At 37.2% G+C, this 18,793-nt stretch overlaps 1 protein-coding gene across 1 annotated transcript; it reads right to left on the reverse strand.

Moving 5' to 3' along the window:
- Window positions 1–6,983: 6,983 nt before the first annotated feature.
- LOC149803973 (uncharacterized) lies at window positions 6,984–15,001 on the reverse strand. Its single transcript, XM_089951464.1, has 4 exons — window positions 14,144–15,001; window positions 12,154–12,345; window positions 10,005–10,124; window positions 6,984–8,126 (listed from the first exon to the last, which is right to left on the reverse strand). The coding sequence occupies exons 1-4, from the start codon at window positions 14,955–14,957 to the stop codon at window positions 7,885–7,887; spliced, it is 1,368 nt and encodes a 455-aa protein (XP_089807590.1). The 5' UTR covers window positions 14,958–15,001; the 3' UTR covers window positions 6,984–7,884.
- Between the last annotated feature and the right edge of the window lie 3,792 nt (window positions 15,002–18,793).

Below are 18,793 nucleotides of genomic sequence, written 5' to 3' on the forward strand. Positions count from 1 at the left end.
TATCTGCTGTTCTTTCTACAGACCTTCCCATTTTATGTTAAGGACTGATATCAGTGGTAAAATGATTTTTTCACACACTGGCAACCATATTTTTTCTTGTCAAGCCTACAAAATACCTGATGTCAAGCCTTGCAAGCCAATAATAGCTATTTAAAATTTGTCTTTCTTTGTCTGACAGAGGGATGAAATAAGATCATCAGTGTACAAACTACTTGCATGTGTTGTTCTGAATCAGCAGAAAGAACTAAGTTGATGAGGTGTAAGGATATATCCGGTAAAGATGTATTACTACACCATAGCCATCAAGTTCCTTCCACAGATTTAGAACCAGTCACTGATGTATGTATTACTATACCATAGCCATCAAGTTCCTTCCACAGATTTAGAACCAGTCACTGATGTATGTATAACTGTGCATTTCCATCAAGTTCCTTCCACAGATTTAGAACCAGTCACTGATGTATGTATTACTATACCATAGCCATCAAGTTCCTTCCACAGATTTAGAACCAGTCACTGATGTATGTATAACTGTGCATTTCCATCAAGTTCCTTCCACAGATTTAGAACCAGTCACTGATGTATGTATTACTACACCATAGCCATCAAGTTCCTTCCACAGATTTAGAACCAGTCACTGGTGTATGTATTACTGTGCATTTCCATCAAGTTCCTTCCACAGATTTAGAACCAGTCACTGATGTATGTATTACTGTGCATTTCCATCAAATTCCTTCCACAGATTTAGAACCTGTCACTGATGTATGTATTACTACACCATAGCTATCAAATTCCTTCCACAGATTTAGAACCAGTCACTGGTGTACTAGTCGTCTGATAAATAAAAGTTCAGTTCATTTCAATTCAATACATCTACAGATATTCACAAATAGACATGGTGACAACATAGCTAGCTATCATACAACATAGCTAGCTATCATACAACATAGCTAGCTATCATACAACATAGCTAGTTATCATACAAGTCACCAGTAAGGAATATTGATTGAATATGCATATTGATTGCTATATCAAAGATGTACACATAATATTAAATGGGTAGTCAGTAAATAAATAAATGGATGGATGTACGAAAGACTTGAAAGACTTGCACAATATAAGTTTAAATAGTGAATATAGGTAATATTTTGCATGAAAATGAAACTGTTTACTCATTTCAAATGTTCTTTTTATTGCAAGCATGAACTAATAAAAATCATCATTAAAAGAAATACGATATTATTCTTTCTTGAACAGGGAGGCAGACATAGGACTGTTTTACAAACATAGCTGATCAAGTGATATAATTTTGTGATGAGTTGACATGTTGAATTCAACAGAATGATTGTGATGAGCAGACATGTTAAATTCCATGGAATGGTTGTGTGACAAGCAGAGATGTTAAATTCAATGAAATGGTCGTGTGATGTGCAGACATGTTAAATTCCATGGAGTGGTTGTGTGATGTGCAGACATGTTAAATTCCGTGGAATGGTTGTGTGATGAGCAGACATGTTAAATTCCGTGGAATGGTTGTGTGACAAGCAGACATGTTAAATTCCATGGAATGGTTGTGTGACAAGCAGACATGTTAAATTCCATGGAATGGTTGTGTGATGTGCAGACATGTTAAATTCCATGGAGTGGTTGTGTGATGTGCAGACATGTTAAATTCCGTGGAATGGTTGTGTGATGAGCAGACATGTTAAATTCCATGGAATGGTTGTGTGACAAGCAGACATGTTAAATTCCATGGAATGGTTGTGTGATGAGCAGACATGTTAAATTCCGTGGAATGATTGTGTGATGAGCAGACATGTTAAATTCCATGGAATGGTTGTGTGACAAGCAGACATGTTAAATTCCATGGAATGGTTGTGTGATGTGCAGACATGTTAAATTCCATGGAGTGGTTGTGTGATGAGCAGACATGTTAAATTCCATGGAATGGTTGTGTGATGAGCAGACATGTTAAATTCCGTGGAATGGTTGTGTGATGTGCAGACATGTTAAATTCCGTGGAATGGTTGTGTGATGAGCAGACATGTTAAATTCCATGGAATGGTTGTGTGACAAGCAGACATGTTAAATTCCATGGAATGGTTGTGTGATGTGCAGACATGTTAAATTCCATGGAGTGGTTGTGTGATGAGCAGACATGTTAAATTCCATGGAATGGTTGTGTGATGTGCAGACATGTTAAATTCCATGGAGTGGTTGTGTGATGAGCAGACATGTTAAATTCCATGGAATGGTTGTGTGACAAGCAGAGATGTTAAATTCAATGAAATGGTCGTGTGATGTGCAGACGTTAAATTCCATGGAATGGTTGTGTGATGAGCAGACATGTTAAATTCCGTGGAATGGTTGTGTGATGAGGAGACGTTAAATTCCATGGAATGGTTGTGTGACAAGCAGAGATGTTAAATTCAATGAAATGTTCGTGTGATGTGCAGACATGTTAAATTCCATGGAATGGTTGTGTGATGATCAGACATGTTAAATTCCATGGAATGGTTGTGTGATGAGCAGACATGTTAAATTCCATGAAATGGTCGTGTGATGTGCAGACATGTTAAATTCCATGGAAGGGTTATGTGATGAGCAGACATGTTAAATTCCGTGGAATGGTTGTGTGATGAGCAGACATGTTAAATTCCATGGAATGGTTGTGTGATGAGCAGACATGTTAAATTCCATGGAATGGTTGTGTGACAAGCAGAGATGTTAAATTCAATGAAATGGTCGTGTGATGTGCAGACATGTTAAATTCCATGGAATGGTTGTGTGATGAGCAGACATGTTAAATTCCGTGGAATGGTTGTGTGATGAGCAGACATGTTAAATTCCATGGAATGGTTGTGTGATGAGCAGACATGTTAAATTCCGTGGAATGGTTGTGTGATGAGCAGACATGTTAAATTCCATGGCTGATGAGCAGGTATGTTAAATTCCATAGAAACAATATTAGGTTTCACTGCATGGAAACACCACATGATCAGAGCAAATAAAATTGTGTCGAAATATGTGAACTTAGCTGTGCCTCGATATGCGAAATTAACTATGTCAAAATAAGTGAAATTAGCTGTTTCTCGATAAGTGAAATTAATTTTGTCTCAATAAGTGAAATTATCTGTCTATATATGTGAAATTAGCTGTGCCTAGATAAGTGATATTATCTGTCTAGATATGTGAAATTAACTGTGCCTAGATAAGTGATATTATCTGTCTAGATATGTGAAATTTTTTGTGTTTATATAACTGAAATTAGCTGTGTCTAGATAAGTAAAAATTAACTCTGTTTAGATAAGTGAACTTATGAGTAAAAATTAACTGTGTCTAGATAAGTGAAAATAACTTTCTACATTACTGAAATTAGCTGTGTTTATATAAGTAAAATTAGCTGTGTCTAGATGGGTCAGAATTAACTGTCTAGATAAGTGAAATTAGCTGTCTAGATAAGTGAAATTAGCTGTGTCTAGATAAGTGAAATTATTTGTCTAGGTAAGTGAAATTACCTGTCTAGATAAGTGAAATTTTTTGTCTAGATAAGTGAAATTAGCTGTGTCTAGATAAGTGCAACTAGCTGTATATATAATTTAAATTAACTATATATATATATATATATATATATATATATATATATATATATATATATATATATATATATATATATAAGTGCAATTAGCTGTCTAGATAAGTGAAATTAACTGTCTAGAAAAGTGAACTTTTGCATCATCAGTTTACTTTGCTTTTTTTTTTATTTCTAATATAAGTACTATTTATTTTATTTTTAAAAATATGTATCATAATCATAACAGAGAAATGAGCTTTTTAAACAAAATAAGTTTTTTTCCCCAAGTTTTCACAATAATTTTCTCAGTTACAAAACGTCCTGCACGTCACTACTGTTCATGCGAATAATTCCATGTACTGTAATCTTCTTTTGCTGCTTGTTAATGCTCTGATGTTAATGTTTGCTGAATAGCACTTTTCATTCACTTTGAATTCTGTTCATCCTGTATGCCTTGGCTTATGCTGATGTGCTTCCTGTACAAATTGCTAATGACAAACAGTAAGCTGTTGTTAGCAATTTGTCTCCAAATTAGAATTGTGTTTTGTTTGATATAGTGTGTTTCTTTTGTTATAGTGGAATCAGACAATTTCATCCTCAATCCTTATCAGTATTTTGAAACTGATGCTGTCCTATGATACCACCCATAGTCATTGTAGGCCGCTATTTGTATTTCTTTCTTAAATAGGAGCATCTGGCTAATTAAGTCCAGCTACAGTTTTAGATGAGTGCCACAACCAATTATTTAAAATTTTTAGATTATCAACCTTTCCTGTTGCATGCACAGGCAAGTTACAGCATACAATAAAAGAAATATATGCATACCAAAGACTTATAAAACTTGTACTAACAGCTGCTTCACATGCCGCTCACTGTTAAGAGGTTAGTGTTAGGACTGGTCGGCCTGGTGTCAGGATAATGTGGCTGGGTGGGGCATCATGCTAAATGTCTGCTGAATGATGCCACAGTGCTAGATATCACTATAACTGTCACACTGCAGACATCATAGTGATATGACTGAAAAATTGTTAAAGCTAAGTTAAAAATCCAAATCTCTCTCTCTCCCACACACACACATGAAATATGTGATTGTTTTTGCAAATGCCAATTGAAATTTTCATGATGATATTTCAACACAGAATCATTGGTCATTAGCCAGGACCGATTTTCAATACAGAATCATTAGTCATTAGCCAGGACCAATTTTCAATACAGAATCATTGGTCATTAGCCAGGACTGATTTTCAATACAGAATCATTGGTCATTAGCCAGGACCAATTTTCAATACAGAATCATTGGTCATTAGCCAGGACCAGTTTTCAATACAGAATCATTGGTCATTAGCCAGGACCAGTTTTCAATACAGAATCATTGGTCATTAGCCAGGACCGATTTTCAATACAGAATCATTGGTCATTAGCCAGGACCGATTTTCAATACAGAATCATTGGTCATTAGCCAGGACCAGTTTTCAATACAGAATCATTGGTCATTAGCCAGGACTGATTTTCAATACAGAATCATTGGTCATTAGCCAGGACCAGTTTTCAATACAGAATCATTGGTCATTAGCCAGGACTGATTTTCAATACAGAATCACTGGTCATTAGCCAGGACCGATTTTCAATACAGAATCATTGGTCATTAGCCAGGACCAGTTTTCAATACAGAATCATTGGTCATTAGCCAGGACCGATTTTCAATACAGAATCACTGGTCATTAGCCAGGACCGATTTTCAATACAGAATCATTGGTCATTAGCCAGGACCAGTTTTCAATACAGAATCACTGGTCATTAGCCAGGACCGATTTTCAATACAGAATCATTGGTCATTAGCCAGGACCAGTTTTCAATACAGAATCATTGGTCATTAGCCAGGACTGATTTTCAATACAAAATCATTGGTCATTAGCCAGGACCGATTTTCAATACAGAATCATTGGTCATTAGCCAGGACCAGTTTTCAATACAGAATCATTGGTCATTAGCCAGGACCGATTTTCAATACAGAATCATTGGTCATTAGCCAGGACCAGTTTTCAATACAGAATCATTGGTCATTAGCCAGGACTGATTTTCAATACAGAATCATTGGTCATTAGCCAGGACCGATTTTCAATACAGAATCATTGGTCATTAGCCAGGACCAGTTTTCAATACAGAATCATTGGTCATTAGCCAGGACCAATTTTCATGACTTTCACTTTTTTCATGAACCTCAGCATGTCAGTTCAGGCATACATTGTCAACCTGTCTTCCTTTCGTCTGTCAACATATGCTATTTTCAACTTCTCAAAAGCCTCAAGGCCAGTTTCAATTAAATTTGGCTTAGAGCATTCTGCCATGAAGGCCTTTTAGTTAAGTTTGGCACAGAGCATTCTGTCATGAAGGCCTTTCAATTAAGTTTGGCACTGAGCATTGTGTCATGAATGCCTTTCAAGTTTAAAATATGCTAATTCCATCGTTAGACTGACAGGTCACATGGCCTATTCCAACTTAGGACTGACAGATCACATGACCAATTCCATCTTTAGCACATGGCCATTTCCATCTTAAGACAGACAGATCAACTGGCCGATTACATCTGATTTACAATCATAAATATTTAAACTTTATAAAACGTTCTAACATGATACAGTTCTTTGCAAATTAAAACAGCACAAAAAATAGTGTCAGATAATGGGAGAAGTGACTTCTTCAACCAGGTACAAAAGGGAGAGATGATTTTGTCATGATTATTAGAGGTCACTTCATTCAGATACAAAACTAAGTTACTTTTCTCTCAACCATTATGAATCACTGCCATCACACCTCTGTCTGCGCAGGTTCGAGTCTCAGATTCGGCCAATGTGGGTATGTGAGAAAGCTTGCCAGTAGCTTATCGAGGGTTGGTGGTTCTTTCCGGGCATTTCTTGGGTTCTTCCTCCACCATTAAACCGTACAACAACAACAAAAACAACTTTTCTCTCAAGATACAAATAGCAGTAAGTTCTCCCACCAGGTGACTGCTACAGTGGTCTTGTGGTTAGAGTGAATGCCTCAGATGAGGGAGGTTGCCGAGTCATACCAAGTTCTTACAAAAATGGTACTAACAGCTGCCTCACTAGGTACTCAGCATTAAGAGGTTAGTGTTAGGACTGGTCGGCCTGGTGTCAGGATAATGTGACTGGGTGGGACATCATGCTACATGTATGCAGCATGATGCTTCAGTGCTTGATATCACTATAAATTGCCCCACTGCAGACATCCTAGCAATTTGGCTGAGTATTTGTTAAACCTATGTTAAAAATCCAAATCACATACACACACTCCCACCAGATAGGGACAGGAGAAGTGACTTATCCCTCAGTTTAGAAATAAGGGAATTTTAAACATAATCTTCACTCACAAATGTATACATTTATTGATCCAAATTATGAATATATCCATCATTATTAGTAGTATAGTCATTATTAATATCAGAATAAATATTTTTATTACTGTAATAATAAATATTTGTGCATGATTTAAAGCAGAAAATTAAAGTGCTGCACACTATTTAAAAATGTCTTGCTAAAAGAATGCGGTAAAAATGACCTGGACCTGAGGAAGGTGTTCAGATTCTTTGGTTATCAAAGCCATATCAAAATTATATATTATAGAAAAATTTAAAGACAACATTTTCACAAGATCTTTGCAAAATTATAAAATCTTATTTATTTATTTGCACACTTGTGACTCAGAAGTTTAATTGGTGCATAACTCTGGAACCAGTTTAAACTATTTATTCTACAGGAACTAAAGTTTCCCTGTTTGGAATGCTTTTGATTTTACAGTAAAGACAGCGCTGCACATGTATGTTCTTTTGCAGGTGATTGGGCAACTTGTCTTTTGGAATAAGACATTTAAGGTCGTAATATATAAGTAATATATTTAAATTAATCGTCAACTTACTTGATAAACCAACTTGTGCAATGTAACGAGTTAAACTGGTAGTTGCATTTCTAGCAGAACATCAAATGGGACTAATTGCAGATAACTGATAACAGGGTCCCTTTTTGATGCAAGGATCCCAACATAAGTTGAAAACATAATAGGACTCATGTTTTAAGACCGAGGTAGGGTGCATCTTGGGAAATTTATATAATGAGTAACAGGGGCAAGTCGTGTCTTAGTGAGGAGTGTGGGTTGTCTCAGAATTGGTATGTAAATAAAAATCACTCAAATGCATACAAAAGGTGAATTATCAGTCAAGAAAGTGATTCTTTTTACTTAAAATGGATTAAACTATCATGTATGTAGGTTCTTTAGTATGCAATGAATATCATTCAGTTCATTCCATTTGTTAGTTGATGGTGGTCATGTTGCTGATGCTGTGACCCCGTAATCATCTGGTGTGTGACAACTGACCTTGACTTGCAGTTGCCATGGAAACTAAAATGTCTTGCATTTGAAATGTGTTTGACAGAGCAAGCACTGACGGCGCTTCTACCCATGTGTAAATTCTTTTTGTAGATCCATGTTTTTGTCTCTGGATTGTAGCATTCCACCACATCTGATGTTTTGTCACCTGAAGAAGGAAAACAACTATGCATATAAAGATTTACATTTTTTTTAAAATGTGAAATTAACAAAACAAGCAGAAAATATTCACTAAGTGCAATTTTCAGATTGTGGCATATTACATATTATCACATGACTTTCATTGTTCCACATATGTAATAAAAAAATGTTATAAGACAAAGACCTAATGTCTAAGGTCATTTCACTTGTTTGTGGTTTGTTAAATCATGATGTTTTGCCATGTGATAAATATGGTAAAATATTGTGCTATTTATAGAGCAACAGTTTTATCTATGAACTATGAGGTAGTCAGCTGTAAGCTGGTTGGTTTTATGGGTTTAATGTCATTTTTCAGTACACGTTAGGCTGGTTTTGTGGGTTTAATGTCATTTTTCAGTACACGTTAGGCTGGTTTTGTGGGTTTAATGTCATTTTTCAGCACATGATAGGCTGGTTTTGTGGGTTTAATGTCATTTTTCAGCACATGATAGGCTGGTTTTGTGGGTTTAACACATCAGCACATGATAGGCTAGCTAAACATGGTGGCCATATCATTTGTAGAGGAAGAATTCGAGAATAACCACCAATCCGCTGGAAGCTACTGGCAAGCTTTCTCACGTACTCATGCTGGCAAAACGGAGACTCAAATCCTAAAGGGCAGAGATGAGATGTCAGCTATCTGTAAAGGAGAGCTGCCTTAGACCACTTGGCTGCCTGGGGCCTCAGAGGTAAATGGAATAATTAGTTTTACAACTTCTTCAAAATCCATGTTTAAATTGAACGAATATCAGCCTCAGTAGCATGTCCAAAACCACTACGTAGGCTACCTTAACAATGGAGTTTATTATGGCAAGGAGGGTACATGGTGTAGCATGGAGGGTACCTGGTGTGGCCAGGAGGTCTAAGGCATTCACTTTTTGAGATCACTCACATCTCACCTCTGTCTGCATGAGTTTGAATCTTGGCTTGGACAACATGAGTGAGAAACCAATAGCTTCCCATTGGTCCGTGGTTCTTTCCCAGATTGTCTCCCACCAAATATACTGGCTGCCAATTATTGCCTATCATGTACTGAAAAATGGCAATAAACCCATAAAACTAAAAATATCGCGTTAAACCCACAAAAGTACAAACAATTAATATTGCCAGTTATAAAAAATAATAAGTCAATGTTTATCTATAGGTAAAAGTAATATGTGTTAGCCACAAAGGTTCAAGCATTTTTTTTAGGAATTAAGTTTTCATTTTACCTTTGGCTGTACAGTGTTAATAATGTTATGGGGTAAATAGCAATTAAGTTTTAATTTTACATTTGCCTGTACATTGTTAACAGTTTGACACAGTAAAAGTCTATCTGCTGCCAGGTAGTAAATTATGAACATAGTGAAAATGGAACAATTAGTTTTGCAATTTTTCGAGTATCATTGCTTCATGGTGAAATTTTTGAAGTCTTAGTTCTTCAAAAACCTGTTTTGAGTATTGAGTCCATATCAAAGTGTTGCATGAAGAATAGATAATAAATTCATTATGAAGTAGCCATTTCAGGTTCTTTGCTTACATTATTCTCGTTTTGATATAATTCGACTAGTTACATGAGTTTACAACTTTTAAGGAGTACAAAATTTAAAGATTCGTTTTTATCACGAAGACAAATGTCTGACTTTCAATGACGAAACTCGACAAGAGAGTAATTAAATGACTTTGAAATGTACTCGGATACCTGCGACAATACACGTTTGAACTTCATAAATTTATGACGCAATTCGTGACGGCATGGGGTGTTATTATACGTGTTGTATTTTTAAAAAATATTATTAAAAAATATCCTAAATAACACAGTAGTCAGGTCTTGATTGGGCGGGGGTGGGGGCTATAATTGGCTCACCGTCATATCCACCTATGGCATACACGCCGTCGTCCATTGCAACTGCAGCGAAGTTGCTCCGACCCACATTCATACTTGGGGCGCTGTACCATGCCTCCTTCCAGGGATCGTACATCTCAACTGAAATGTACAGAGTGGGTACCAAGCGTTCGATTTGGAGCCCAAGCAAAATTGTGTACAGGTCTTCTAGTGTCAGCAATTAATGATTTAAAAAGCAAAAACAAGGTTTGAAGTTTTGCTTTATAGGAGAATGACATTCGTGTTTTGCATTGCACAAAGTTCTGGAAAAGCAGAGTACACAAAATGTGATTACGAATGAAAAATAATTAATATTGTTGTCTCAACCAATCTGCTTATTATAAAATTTACTCTCGAATCGGTTTTTTTGCTAGCCAATCAAATTGATGCACTTTTATTTCAATAAATTATATACATTTTCTCAGTTTTAACGATTTATTTTAGTATTATGAGCTTGAGTTCGGTCTTGTATTGAGTCATTTGGATTCTTTGAGCCACAAGTCCTGATAATGACGTTATGTATTCTGATACTTGGTTAAGTCCCAACGTTGAGGTTCATTGGGACTGGGAGTTACAAGAATACTGATGCTAAGATTTCTTAATCTGGGTTAGGCCCCATGCCAATGCTTGCGGGGATTTGGAGTTAAAAGTCCTGATAATTACGGTTGGTATTATCATTTTGGGTTAGGTCCCATGCTGATGCTCATAGGGACTTTGAGTTATATGTTGTAGTTTCAAGTTCCGATGAATTAAATCGTTCGTAAATTTATAATATCTTATTTTGGAAAGGAGATGTACAGTTCTGGAATTTTATTTGTCCATGATTTCTTGTAGTGTGAAAATGATAGCTGATGTAAATGTAAAGCACTTGATTTGCAGACAGACTCGATACATATCAGAGGGATTATCATCTATCCGTAGTCCAACACGTTTATTTCTTAATTTATTTTTCCCCAGTTGTCTTCCCTTTGATTTTTAGTCTTCTCGCATTTAATCTTCCATGTTCTCGACTGTCATTTATTTGTTCGCTCATTGTGCTTATTGGTTCACACATCAGTAATTTATTTAACAAAGCTAAAACGAATACCAAAATGTTGTATTCGAATATTCATTGAATGTATTCGAATAGGATTCGAATATTCGTCGATGTTAGTAAAGGTTAACAGAAAAATCAATCCTTTTTTCTTAGTCTCATTTAGTATTTGTTGACGTCCCCACTTCCAGTCAAGCCGCATTGTAACGTCCCACTCCCAGTCAAACCGCTTTGTGACGTTCCCACTCCCAGTCAAACCGTATTGTAACGTCCCCACTCCCACTCAAGCCGCATTGTAACGTCCCCACTCCCAGTCAAGCCGCATTGTAACGTCCCCATTCCCAGTCAAGCCGTCCCCACGGTCAAGCCTTATTGTAACGTCCCCTCTCCCAGTCAAACCGCATTGTAACGTCCCCACTCTCAGTCAAGCCGCATTGTAACGTCCCCATTTCCAGTCAAGCCGTCCCCACTCCCAGTCAAGCCGCATTGTAACGTCCCCACTCCCAGTCAAGCCGCATTGTAACACTGTGAACATAATAATCTAAATCTAATTAAACATCATCGTTGGAGTCATGGGTATCTATTTTGAGGATTCACACAAAAATGCAATGAAACAACGTGCTATTTTCCCTGTTTATGTGCAAACTCAGTACGAAAAAACATTCTCGTTTATTTAACACTGAAGTGGAACGATAAAGAGCGGAAACTGCATTATCTGCCGTGTTAAATATGGGGACGATCTTAAAGGTTTCTGTGGGAATTTATTTGTTCACAATGAATCAAATCAACGTGTAGTCAGTTTAATTTAATTAAGTGTTGATAATATGATTTTTAATCTCTGCTTTGTCATACAAATATATGCCTGGCATGTCATGCTAGTATATGCCTGGCATGTCATGCTAGTATATGCCTGGCATGTCATACAAGTATATGCCTGGCATGTCATACAAGTATATGCCTGGCATGTCATACAAGTGTATGCCTGGCATGTCGTATAAGTATATGCCTGGCATGTTATATTACTATATGTCTGACACGTGCATTCATTCATTCATTCATTCATTTGTCGCGCAATTATTCCTTCTTTTATATATTCACCCGTATTCAGCCTGTTGGTACCATCATACCCTCCGACAGCGTACATTTGTAACTGGAAGCAGACCAAGCTGACCCCACATCTTCGAATGGACATTGGCCTGAGCAATGTCCACTGGCCACTTTTGGGGTCGTAGACCTCGGCTGAGTTCAGATAGGTATGGCCATCAGAGCCGCCAACGACAAACAACTTTCCTGTGTGAAGAAATAAAAAAAGAGAAAATATGAGCCATCATATACGTAAGATGGTATGTTCCAGCGAGCACCATGGCCTCGCGTTGACGACACATGACGTCGCATTATGTCACGCGCTGTACTAAGAGCTGTCCAAATACAGGTATACACGTGTTTATCGGGGGGACCCCGGGTGGCCGAGTGGTCGAAAGCGCTCGCCTTTACTGATCACTGCCATCTTATATCTGTCCGCGTGTGTTCTGGTCTCCGACGCGGCGAATGTGGGCGTGTGAGAAAGCTGCCAGTAGATTCCCGTGTGTTTGTGGTTCTTATCGGGGTTTTCCCTGGTTCTTCCTCCACCAGTTATAATTGCCGCTATATATATAGCCTATCTTGCACTGAGAAATGGCGTAAAAAAACAAACTGTTCATTGGAGGTAAATGTTACATGTGTAATCTGACAAGAAAGTATCAGCAACAAAGAATATACCGGACGACTACCGCCAACTTCTCGTAAACCTCCATCTTAATTAGTAGAACTCAAACATACTTCGTTTACCAGACGATAAATTCGCAGTTTGATAATTACATAGTTTTGCCTTTGTATATTTGAATACAATTGTACAAACTGCCCATATTTTGTCTTCACATCTGTCCATATGGTTATATATTTTGAATAATTATTATTGAATAATTAATTGGCGCTACGTAGGGAACTCAGTTGTTTTAACTGACTTTGTTTTGAGCATAGCCACTCGTTGCACTCGCGACATATTAGTATATCAATGTTCTTAATTGTAAGCAAATACATCATAGGAAACACTGCCATGAGCAGTAAAGTTGTTTATAGTTTGCTTAATTTATTTCTCAATAAAAATTTTATTCCCTTTGTAGGGTGTCCACTCATTAGAAATCGTCAACAGACAGCATGGTCTATCCATGAGGGCAACACGTGCTGTCCTGTTTATGATAATGTATTTGCGTGAACGAGTTACATGGTTACCACGAGTAATTTAATTCCGTAGAAATGGACACTATGTTTGTTCATTTATTGCACATGAAGAAAGCGTTAGACGTGGTTTACGGACTTGTTTTATTGTTGAGAAAATGTCAAAAATCGTCTATTTGCGTGCCATTAACACGGGACCACTGTGAGATGTTGACGGTAGTCTACGTAAACAAACTTTGTCAATTGCACTTTTCTACCAAATAACAAATAAGAAAACTACCGAAAGAAAAAGAAGGGGAAATGTGCAAAAGGTACTGGAACCGAGTTTAATCTAATATTACCTTCTTTGAACACTTTCTCATACAGTGCAGCTTGAAGGAATATTGTGCCCTTGCCTTCTCCCTTGGACACTTTCACTTAGAGTGCTTCCTGGTACGGGTATAGTGCCCTTGCATCCGACTCGTACACTATATTCACAGATAACACTATAGGAGAAAGTTTGCAAGGGAGAAGATAATAATATAATAATATAATTTTTACCTGTTGCAATCTTTATTTTTTCTTTAAAAACTCTTTTGTATTTACTTTATCTGAAGACTTTCTCGAGAGTTTTTTTTATACTAAGACATCGCTTAATAATCCCTTATAAAACTGAAAAACAGCTTCGAATTTTTGGGTAAGGTCATTTATTTCTTTATTTATTTATCGGCTCTCTACTTCTCTGTCCTTTGTTCGGTTGATTTGCTATTTTGTAGTAATAATTTATTTGAGCATAATTTAACTGATCTTTTTATTAATTGATTGATATTTTAATTTAAATTTGATTAAAAAATAGTAACGAGAATTACTACAAGGGAGTGGGGTTTAAAACCATTTAATGTGGCAGTTCCAGAATCGCTTCTGTGGTGAATCATAGGCTGTATAAGACTCCATTGGTTCCTGCCTTTGTCGTATTTCTCGGCGGACATGTGTCTCTGTCTACCGTCGAATCCACCACAGGCGTACACAACACCATCAATCTGGCCGACGCAAACGTAACAGCGGGACATGTACATCGGCGCTCGTTCCTCCCAACGAATCTTTTCAGGATCGAAACAATACATGCTGTTCAAAAACCGCCCACCGTCAAAACCACCGATGACATATATACATCCGTCCATGCTAACGGATCCGTGGTAAGCTCTTGGCGTCGGGAGTTCGCAATCTGGTACTTCGAACCATTGGTTCGTATTTCTGTCAAACGTCTCTACGGAGCTCGTGACGCCTCTGGCTGCCCAACCGCCGATTGTGAAAATAATTTCGTACGGAATTCTCGGGACCACCATGAGGTCGTTTGTAGAGAATTCGATAGGAATAAGCTTAGACTTTTTCATAATGCGAATCAGATTTTGCGCACGTTGGATTCGTTTCCATATTTTGCGTTTCCTTTTGAATTCCTTCCTATTTATCAATGCCCCTCTGAAAACTTCCTCATCTACAAAAGCCATACGAACTGTAGAAATAAGATCTGGTAAATGTTTCTCTCTCTCGTCTGGCAAAAAGTTGAACCAAGTGATCACAACTTGAAGAACATCTTTCTCTTCCTTAGCACACAGGGTATCATCTGAAAGAAAATCTAGCAATTCTTTCGGTTCCAATTGCACAAATTCCTTGCTCTTTTCTGCAATTTCAAGAAAATGTTTCATGATAAAATCCCAACATTTCCTATTGAGAACGAGACAACTGTAGAACTGAGCAAACCTTAAAATGCCTATGCAATTCTCTGCCGTCAAATCTAATGAGATAAATGCAACGCAATCGTTTAGCAGCCCCAGAATGTTGAAGTGATCGGAGGCTGCGAACAGATCCTCGATATTGTCGGGTGTCAGTGGAAGTTCTTTCAGATAGGCATACTGGATAAGGAGTTCCATTGTCCCGGCTGAGACTCCGTGGATTTGGATATCAGCTTGAGACGTCTCATGAAGTTCGGACGTAAATAGAGATTTAAAATAATGGCTGCAACTGGCCATAACAGCTCTATGCACAGGAAACGTTCGTCTTTCGCCAGGGATACATATAAAAGCGTCACAAAGAATTCCATTTTGTCGCATATCGTTTAAACGATAGCGAAATTCCCGATCACCATCTTGTTTGACGACATCCATATTTATCTGTAAGAAAATCAACATTGAGATGACGTAAACATTGACTTAGAGTGACGTCATCACGTACGAGATCAATCTTCAGCACATTGTAAACTGAGGCTCTAATTCATTCCATTGTAGAAGTAGTAAAATTAGTATTATTAGTCGTATTAGTATCAAAGTAGCAGCGATAGTATCAGTAATTAAATACTAAGACCTAGGCGTATCAGTTAATATTTTTACATGACAATATTCTGTAGCTAGTAATTTTAGTGACTCAAAACAATTTACACCATTTCAGGCCAACGTTTTTAGCGAATATATCTGGCCATATTCTTTTAGATGCTCATAAAAGATTATTGGCTAAACATTTCTACAATTTTACGTGCGTGTGTGTGTGTGTGTGAGAGAGAGAGAGAGATATTTGGATTGTTAACGTAGCTTTGATAATTTTGCTGTCATATCGCTACAATGTATGCTGTGTGGCAGTTTATAGTGATGTCTAGCACTGGGGCATCATGCCGCAGGCATGTAGCATAACGTCCCACCCACTCACATTATCCTGACACCAGGCCAGCTAGTCCTAACACTAATCTCAAAATGCCGAGCACCTAGCGTGGCAGCTGTTAGTACCATTTTTATAAGTCTTTGATATGACTTGGCCGGGGTTCAAATCCACGACCTTCCGCATCCGAAGCGGACGCTCTAACCCCTAGGCCACCGGACCGTTCTTACGATTTCGTTGCAACCGCATAAGTACAGTAAGAAAAAAATAAAGGCGACGTTTATTATGATTATTTTGATTACGGTGAATTCTAAATGAAAAGTCAGAAATATAATAACCTTTATTGGGACGTAATCTGATTAGAACAGACGGTATACCTAGGCCCTTAACGGCACCTTAAAACGCTAATAGCCATTTGGTGGCAATATCATCGACGGAATGTCCTGTTGTAGAATGTGTGTGTGTGTGTGTGTGTGTGTGTGTGTGTGTGTGTGTGTGTGTTACAAATCACATGGTAAACAACAATGCAAATGCACTGAATAAAAAAAATGATGGAGTTGGTGGAAAATAATAGACAGTAAACCTGACCAAAAACAGTGCAAAACTGATGCGGAACCAACCCAAGCGCTTTCGAAATATATCGATTCCTTTTTCAAGGGCACAGAGCCACAACAGATAATTACACAAAAGACAACATAACAAAATACAAGAATGCCGATACTGTACAAAGTCTGTAATGTGCTTGCTGTAGATAAGTAGAATTTAATACAAAATAAGGTTGAACGATGTGAGTGTCGTTACTTTCTAGCAAGGTATGAATGGCTAGAAGAAACGACCACAATAGTCTACTCTAACAAATAGCAATGAAATGTTTGCACTGTCTACAAAATTAACCATCCCGGATATAATTTTTCCATCCTGGATATAATATTTTGATGAGCTGGCTGTTGCTTGAATTTTGTTCTAAAGTAATATTGCATCGTTGAGTTGGTAAAATATAGCAACTTAATTAACGCTTTGATAATTTTTTTTTTACAATTTTACATGAAAATATTAATTAAGATCATGTGTTTCAGATAGCAAACAAATGGTAGGAAAACGTGATTTTAGTAACCTGTAAGTTCCTTGTTACACATGCATTGATAAACATCCGTTTTGATTATTCCCGATTTAAACGTTTGAGTGTACGCAGCCGGCGAATATAATATGCTTCTTTATGGAGTTCTTTTTCTCTGTAATCCATTTTGAGTTACAGACGATCCAAGTCAGGATTACGTTATTGCAGGTATGGCCTAGCTTACCTCAAAGATGTAAAAGTAAATAGGCCTATACTGAATGGATATATGATGTAAGAGTAAATAGGCCTATACTGAATGGATATATGATGTAAGAGTAAATAGGCCTGTACTAAATGGATATATGATGTAAGAGTAAATAGGCCTATACTGAATAGATATATGATGTAAGAGTAAATAGGCCTATACTGAATGGATATATGATGTAAGAGTAAATAGGCCTATACTGAATAGATATATGATGTAAGAGTAAATAGGCCTATACTGAATGGATATATGATGTAAGAGTAAATAGGCCTATACTGAATGGATATATGATGTAAGAGTAAATAGGCCTGTACTAAATGGATATATGATGTATGCTCATTCAGAACTAAGTTTGCACATCAGAAGTTTAAGTAGTGAAAATAAATAATGTCTTGCATGAATAAACAAGTGTCTCCCCATTTAAATGTTTTTTATTCTTCTTGCCCTGATGAAAATGGCAATGTTTAACTATTTCAAATGAATTTATTGCCAGCATTAACATGCAGATGTGTATCTGTTTTATATGCAAGTGTTTACCAGTTTCAGATGTTCTTGTTATTGACAACATAAAAAGGCAGTTGTTTTATTGCCAGCAAAGAAATGTAATTGTGTACCAATTTCATTGTGCATTTGTGGCATGATACAAAATGTAATTGTGTACCCATTTCATTGTGCATTTGTGGCATGATACAAAATGTAATTGTGTACCCATTTCATTGTGCATTTGTGGCATTATACAAAATGTAATTGTGTACCCATTTCATTGTGCATTTGTGGCATGATACAAAATGTAAATTGTGTACCCATTTCAAATGTTCTTTTTATTGGCATGATACAAAATGTAATTGTGTACCCATTTCAAATGACTTTATTGCCATAATATAAATGTGTGGTTTGTGTGTGATTTGGATTTGCTAACGTAGCTTTAAAAAAAATTCAGTCATATCGCTACGATGTCTGCAGTGTGACAGTTTATAGCCATGTCTAGCACTGGGGCATCATGCCGCAGACATGTAGCATGATGCCCCACCCAGTCACATTATCTTGACACCATACCGACCAGCCCTATCACTAACCTCTTAATGCTGGGCACCTAGCGAGGCAGCTGTTAGTGTCGTTCTTATAAGTCTTTGGTATGACTCGGCGGGGGTTCGAACCCGCAACCTCCCTCATCAGAGGCGGACACCCTAACCACTAGGCCACCGGAGCGGTCAGTAACTGCAGCTGTGGGATTCCAGACTGGCATACTTTGTAAACTTAAAGGCCTATATTCCAAGATGTTTCGATTAAATTTTATTAAATTCTATCGAACAGTTTTAGGAAAATTGTTCAATGGCTTTACAATCTTGGCGGGCCATATGTGAAAGCGGATTGGCATCATTTGTAGAAACGTGAAAGGCCGTCAGGCCAGAATGCTTCCTGTAAAATGTAATCAAGTTCAGTCAAACGGATTATTTTAAATATACAAGATTTTCAATAACAACCATTACGATAGTGGATCTATATCGTTTGCAGAAACATGAGACGCAGCAGTAGGGAGGGTGAACAGAACAATTATGGAGCAAGTCTTC

Source organism: Sinohyriopsis cumingii, chromosome 3 (assembly GCF_028554795.1).
Source record: "Sinohyriopsis cumingii isolate HCF-2022 chromosome 3, ASM2855479v2, whole genome shotgun sequence".
Taxonomy (NCBI): domain Eukaryota; kingdom Metazoa; phylum Mollusca; class Bivalvia; order Unionida; family Unionidae; genus Sinohyriopsis; species Sinohyriopsis cumingii.

Coding starts and splice junctions, on each gene's coding strand:
- LOC149803973 (XM_089951464.1), bottom strand. CDS start 14,957: ATGAAACATTTTCTTGAAATTGCAGAAAAGAGCAAGGAATTTGTGCAA. Junction 12,346..14,143: donor TGGAACTGCCACATTAAATG/GTTTTAAACCCC, acceptor TTCTTCACACAG/GAAAGTTGTTTGTCGTTGGC. Junction 8,127..10,004: donor TGCCATAGGTGGATATGACG/GTGAGCCAATTA, acceptor TTCCTTCTTCAG/GTGACAAAACATCAGATGTG.